Source organism: Echinops telfairi, unplaced genomic scaffold (genome assembly GCF_000313985.2).
Source record: "Echinops telfairi isolate 266 unplaced genomic scaffold, ASM31398v2 ScPeMD7_655;HRSCAF=1070, whole genome shotgun sequence".
Lineage (NCBI taxonomy): Eukaryota > Metazoa > Chordata > Mammalia > Afrosoricida > Tenrecidae > Echinops > Echinops telfairi.
Window position 1 is genome coordinate 32,239,946 of NW_022104553.1, and position 5,925 is coordinate 32,245,870.

A 5,925-nucleotide genomic window follows, 5' to 3' on the forward strand; every position below is an offset into this window, starting at 1 on the left:
CCACCAATTTGGATCCCTTGTTGTTCCCTTGTCCCTGGGTTTGTTAACACCTCTTCCCTTCCCCCCACCTTCCCCTCTCTCATGTCCCCCGGAACTGTCAGTCCCATTGTTTTCTCCTCCAGATTGTTCATCCAGCCTGTCCTATCCAGACAGACCTGTATACAACTTATTTTAAAGGTGATTTACCATGAAAAAAATTTAACACCTTTAAAAAAAAAGAGTTATAGCCTTAGACACCACCCCTCCCCAGAGCAGTTCTACCCTGTTTTATAGGGCTGCTATGAGTCAGAATGGACTCGACGGGCAGTGAGATGTATACATAGACTTTTTCATTGTAAATATTTTGCTGGCTAAATGAAACGTGTGGCCAGGACAGATTTAGCCCTCAAATCACCAGTCTGAAACTTCTGGCTTATGGGGACTGGGAGGAGTGTGGCAGGTGGGGGCTGGCACTTGTTCCGCTGTGGGTGTCCCCAGCAGTTTCACTTTTTGTCCCCAACCCTGGGACACTTGGCGACCCTGGAAATCTCTGCCAAACGAGGATGCAGTGGTTTTCCTTGGCGTTTGCTTTGTCACCTTTTCTGGTTTGATTCACTCATGGGACCAGGGATACCAGCTGTGTCCCAGTTATGCTAGAAGGGGGGACAGTGACACCCAAATAAGGACCTGAAGCAGGTGAGGGAGAGCCTGAGGACTTGGAGGGGAGAGTGTTCTGGGCAGAGAGAACAAACAGTGCAAAGACCCTGAGGTGGGAGTGTATTGGCACATTGGCGGGACAGAGCAATGAGGGGGAGCTCAATAGGGCTGGGTGGTGGAGAGGTGAGGGGGGGCGTGGGGAGGGGGAAGATCACATGGAGCCTCGTGGCCACAGAAGGGCCTTTGGTTTGGATTCTGGGTGAGAGGGAGTCAAGGGGGGAGCTCTGAGCCAGGAGGTCTAAGCCAAGTGTTCCCAGGTACCTCTGGTGGCATGTGGGGAGCTGCTGGTAGAGAGCAGCTTGGGAGCAGGGAGCACAGAGGAGGCTGCTGGGGGTTGGGCAGCAGAGGGTGACTGGTAGGATCAGGTGTGGCAGAGACGGGAGAAGTGGGTGAGTTGTGGGCATTTGGAGAGCAGAGTGGACAGGGTCCACTGGCTGAGTGGCTGTGTGGCTAAAGGTTAAGCCCTGTGCCATCTCCCGTCAGTAGAACAAGCAGGAGTTGGTGTGCCGCACACATCCTCTTCCCTGTCCTCCGAGCCGCCTACTGGGTGCCAGTCAGTATATGGTTAGGAGCAGCGGGCTGGGTTCTGCGGGGCGATCTTGGTTCGCACCTGCATTCTGTTGGGCAGACTACACAGCCTCTCTGTGCTGATGGCCTCCTCTCTGGAATGGGAACTCAACAGGACCTGCCTATATGATGACACTGTAATTCATCCAGAGTGAAAGAGAACGAATAGCCCCGACTCCACACACAGGTGCACAGGAAGCAGTCAATGTACTTCTAAACAAACTTAACAAAAACAACCATTGAAAACCCCGTGGAACACGGTTCAGCTCGGAGACACGTGGCATTTGATGACTTCGTGGTTCATTTAAATCCTCAAAAAGTCTAAAATATACCAATTGTCTTTTGCCAGAGAACTGGGGCTGCTTAGGGTTGCGATAGGGGCCCTGGTAGCTATAGGAACCCTGGTAGCGTAGTGGTTAAGCATTGGGCTGCTAACCCCAAGGTCGGCAGTTTGAAACCACCAGGAGGGAGATGAGGGAGAAGCCACTCGATGGCAATGAGTTCGATGTGGGGGTCTATGGATGGGAAAGATCATGGTGACTTAAGCCACGTGTGGCAACCTGGGGGAGACAAGGTAACAAAAGTCGCTGAAGCTGGGGAGGTCAGGCTAGGACATCGGAGGCCCTGACTGCAGACCTCGAGGGCTTCGGCGGCCCCTCTGACTCCTCCCTCGCTCCCAGTCCCAGGACCTGCGGAGCTACGTTTTGCAGGGCTCCGTGCGGGGCTGCCCGGCGCTGGAGGGCTCGGTGGGCCTCAGCAACAGCGTGTCCCGCTGGGTGCAGGTCATGGTGCTGAGTCGACCCGGGCCCGCGCAGCGCGCGCAGGTGCTGGACAAGTTCATCCACGTGGCACAGGTGAGGCGCTCGTCCCGCACTCCTGGGCCGCCGGGTCCTCGGTCCACGGCCAGCCCTCTGGTGACGTCACCCACCGCGCGGCCCCGCCCCTCGCATCTCGCCCCGCCCCCAGGCTTCTTCCCCAGCCCTACTCCCGGTTATCCGCTGCATCAGCCCCCCGGCCCCGCCGGCTGGCAGCCCGTCCCTCCTGACCGTCTCCCAGCCTTAGGTCTCCATGTTCTCTCCCTGGGAGATTGGGACCCCACTGAGGATCCGATCCCCTCTGGAACGGTGACCGCATCCTGTCACGTCCTTACCAGGTTCCTGCCCACAGTCACGCGCTTCCCTCCCTTCTGGATAGGGGAAGGCCTCCGTCCTCCACGGAGACCACGCCTCCTGACACATTCCCTCAGGCCACGCCCTTTCTCGCTGGGCACTCAGCCCCGGGGAGTGTGCCCTCCCAAGCCCGGGCGTCTCCTGGGTCTGCGTATCTTCCATTCATCCTGGGCTCCACCCTCTCCCCACAGCGACCTCCACCCGTTAAACTTGGGAAGGAGGAGGAAGCCCAAGAAACCTAGTGAAACCCACCTCAATGTGACCCCATATCAGTCTGGCCCCAGCTACCTCTGCCTGATGCCCAATCCTGCCAGAGCCCACCCCTCCTCTCTCCTCACCCGCCCCTCACAGCAGTCCCTGTCCCCGCAGCCCCTGCCTGCCCCTCTGAGATCTGTCTGAATCCCCACGTACCCTTCTCTGCCACACATACCCAGCCTAGACCCCCACCCCGCAGCCCCCCTTCTTGCTTGTCTCCCCACTCCGCTGGAACCTGCCAGTGGCCCACCCCTGCTGGCCACCGCCACTTTCACCCTGTTGCCTGAGCACACAGGTGCATGGCATGCTTCTGGCAACAGTCCCCCTATGCCCCGGGGAAACTTTTGGGCTTACCCATCCATTCCCTCCCTAGAGGCTCCACCAGCTGCAGAATTTCAACACGTTGATGGCAGTCACCGGGGGCCTGTGTCACAGCGCCATCTCCAGACTCAAGGACTCCCACGCTCACCTGAGCCCTGACAGCACCAAGGTGAATCTGGCCCCCTGCAGGCCCCCACCCTCCTCCAGCGATCCACAATCTCGAGCCCCCAGCCCTCTCAAACCCTGCCTGTGACCCCACAGACCCCCCAGGCTCTGTCTGCATTCTTCCTGGACCACTGCATGGACTCCTGGACCCAATGGGAACCTGGTCCTGAGCAGGGGTCTGTCAGGGAGACAGGGAGGAGAATGTGCAGGCAGAGAGATTACAGTTCAGATGGGAGCACAACCACCCACCGAATACAACATGTGGGCCACCCAAAAGAGGGGTCTGGATTGGGGATGTCCTGAGGCGTGTCTTGGAAACGGGTGTCACCCACGGTCATGATGTGTGGCTGCAGTCAGAGAGGGGCGGGAAATTAGGCTGGAGAGGTGACAGGAAAGGCCTTGGTGGGCCTTACAGAATTGCCCCAAGTGTTTGGTCTTCGTCTAAGGGCAGTGGGGAGCTGTAGGAGCTTTGGGGTTGGTGGTAGCACCCACAGTCAGCCTGGTGAATGGTGCAGAGGGTGATTTGAAGAGGGAGGCCAGGCAACCTGAGATGGTCAGACGGAAGCCATGTGACACAGATTGTCCCGTCCTTGGGGGTCCTGAGGAGGCAAGGACGTGTTTGTGAGCTAAGGAAGAAGATGAGGAGAGGTTGTCGTGTTAGGAAAATCAATTTAGTTGTCACTTGGAGAGAGGACTGCAGAGGGAGCAGCTGAAGGCTGAGGTCCCTGGGGGAAGCTGGAGTCAAGACTGAGCTGACCAGGACTGGGCTGGGAGAGGGACAGGAGAAGGAGGGGCAGCAGGAGAGACCGATGTTCCAGAGGCTGAGGAGACAGGCCCGTGGGGGATTGAGGAACTGGGGTATATGTGAGCATGTGTGTGCATGAGAGCGTATGTATGTGTGTGTGTGCGAGTGAGTGTGTGAATCGTGGCTCAGACACCGACCTCTAGCATGGTAGATGTGGGCTTCCTGGAACAAGGGACCCAAGAGGAGGGGCCGCTAAGGGAGAGACACTGAGATCAGTGTGGGACATCAAGGGACCTGGCAGGTGTGTCCCTGGTGCTTGGGTCTCACACAGGAGGCTGCTGGGATACTACAGAACCAGAAGACTAGAAAACTCTGCTCCCACCGCCTCTCAACCTCACCTCACAGGTGCTGCTGGAGCTGACAGAGCTGCTGGCAGCCCACAACAACTACACCCGTTACCGCCGTGCTTGGGCCGAGTGCACCGGCTTCCGGCTGCCTGTGCTGGGCGTGCACCTCAAGGACCTGGTGTCCCTGCATGAGGCCCAGCCCGACAGGCTGCCTGATGGCCGCCTGCACCTGTCCAAACTCAACAGCCTCTACCTGCGACTGGAGGAGCTGGCAGCTCTCCAGGGACAGCGCCCACCCTGCAGCGCCAATGAGGACCTGCTGCACCTGCTGACGGTGAGCAGTCCTGGCCTGCCAGGTGGCGGTGAGGCCAGGAGGACTAGAGGGGCCTGGGTGGGGTGGAGTAGCGCAGGCATGAGCTGGCGGGGCTACCAAGGCTTTCAAGGTTTTGACCTCTTGGCCTCAGGTTTATCTGCAAAACGCAAACAGTAGGACCCACACTGAGCCTAGGTGGCCTAGGGGGTTACGTGTTGGGCTGCTAACCACAAAGCCAGCAGTTTGAAATCACTGGCCGGTCCACAAGAGAAAGACGCGGTTTTCAATCTCGGGACCCCACTGGGGCAGTTCTACCTGATGCTTCAGGGTCACTGTGAGTTGGAAACCACTCGATGACAGTGAATGCAGAGGATCACTTCGAGGGTTGTCGCGAAGGATCAGTGGTATCCTGTTAACTCCGCTGCAGGAGACTCCCTTAACGTGCTGAAAAGCAAGGCGCTTACTTTGAGGACTAAGGCACAATCTTCAACTGCCTCATGGACCTGTGAAAGCTGGACACTGAATCTGGACGACCAACGAGCCATTGATGCAGTTGACGTCTGATGCTGGCAAAGAATATTGACAGTGCCGTAGGCCGCCGGAAGAACACGCTAACCTGTCTTGGAAGAAGTCCAACCATCCCGCTCCTTAGAGGCAAGCACGGCGAGACTTTGTCTCACGTACTTTGGGCATGTTGTCAGGAGAGACCAGGCCCTGGAGAAGGGCCTTGTGGTCGGTAAAGTGGAGGGGCAGCGAGAGAGGGGAAGGCCCGCCAGGAGATGGATGGACACAGTGACTGCAGCTATGGGCTCAACTAGCACTGATTGTGAGGACGGGGCAGGACCGGGCCTTGAGTCATTGGGTAGAGTCGGAACCGACTCGGTAACATCTAATAAAGAACCGAGTCTGAACACAGGGACTTCTGTAATCCCACCTGATGCCTGCCTCTCGGCGACCCTCTGGGACAGGAACGACCTCTCGGAGGGCTTCGGAGGCTGTCAAGGAGGCGGCTGGGTTTGAATGACAGACTCCGGTTGCAGCCCATTGCCTCACCCACAGCCTAGGTGTGGGGTTAGGATTTACCACACAGCCTCGGGGTTGGGGCACACGGACGGACAGAAGTGGACTGCTTCCAACCACTGCAGGCCCTTAGCCTTGCTAGAGCCCCTGCTGAGTGTTGGTACCGGCTAGGGCCCTGGCCCCTGCAGCGTGCACCGAGGAGGCAGAAACGAACAAGATAAATGCAGCCGGGAGACTTCTGTGCTGATCAAACCCAGCTGGGAGGCGGGCAGGCGGGCCCTCCGCTGGGTGCTGGCGAGGGCAGTGGGGAGGGAGAGGCAGAGTGGG

The 5,925-nt window shown here is 58.2% G+C and overlaps 1 protein-coding gene across 1 annotated transcript in view; it reads left to right on the top strand.

Moving 5' to 3' along the window:
* The window catches only part of RASGRP4 (RAS guanyl releasing protein 4), a 25,110-nt gene that overhangs the window by 14,772 nt on the left and 4,413 nt on the right, over positions 1-5,925 (top strand). Inside the window, exons 8-10 of the mRNA XM_045293013.1 lie at positions 1,944-2,117; positions 3,061-3,177; positions 4,324-4,599. Of these exons, the coding sequence (XP_045148948.1) occupies positions 1,944-2,117; positions 3,061-3,177; positions 4,324-4,599 (567 nt within the window). The remainder of the gene's footprint in view (positions 1-1,943; positions 2,118-3,060; positions 3,178-4,323; positions 4,600-5,925) is intronic.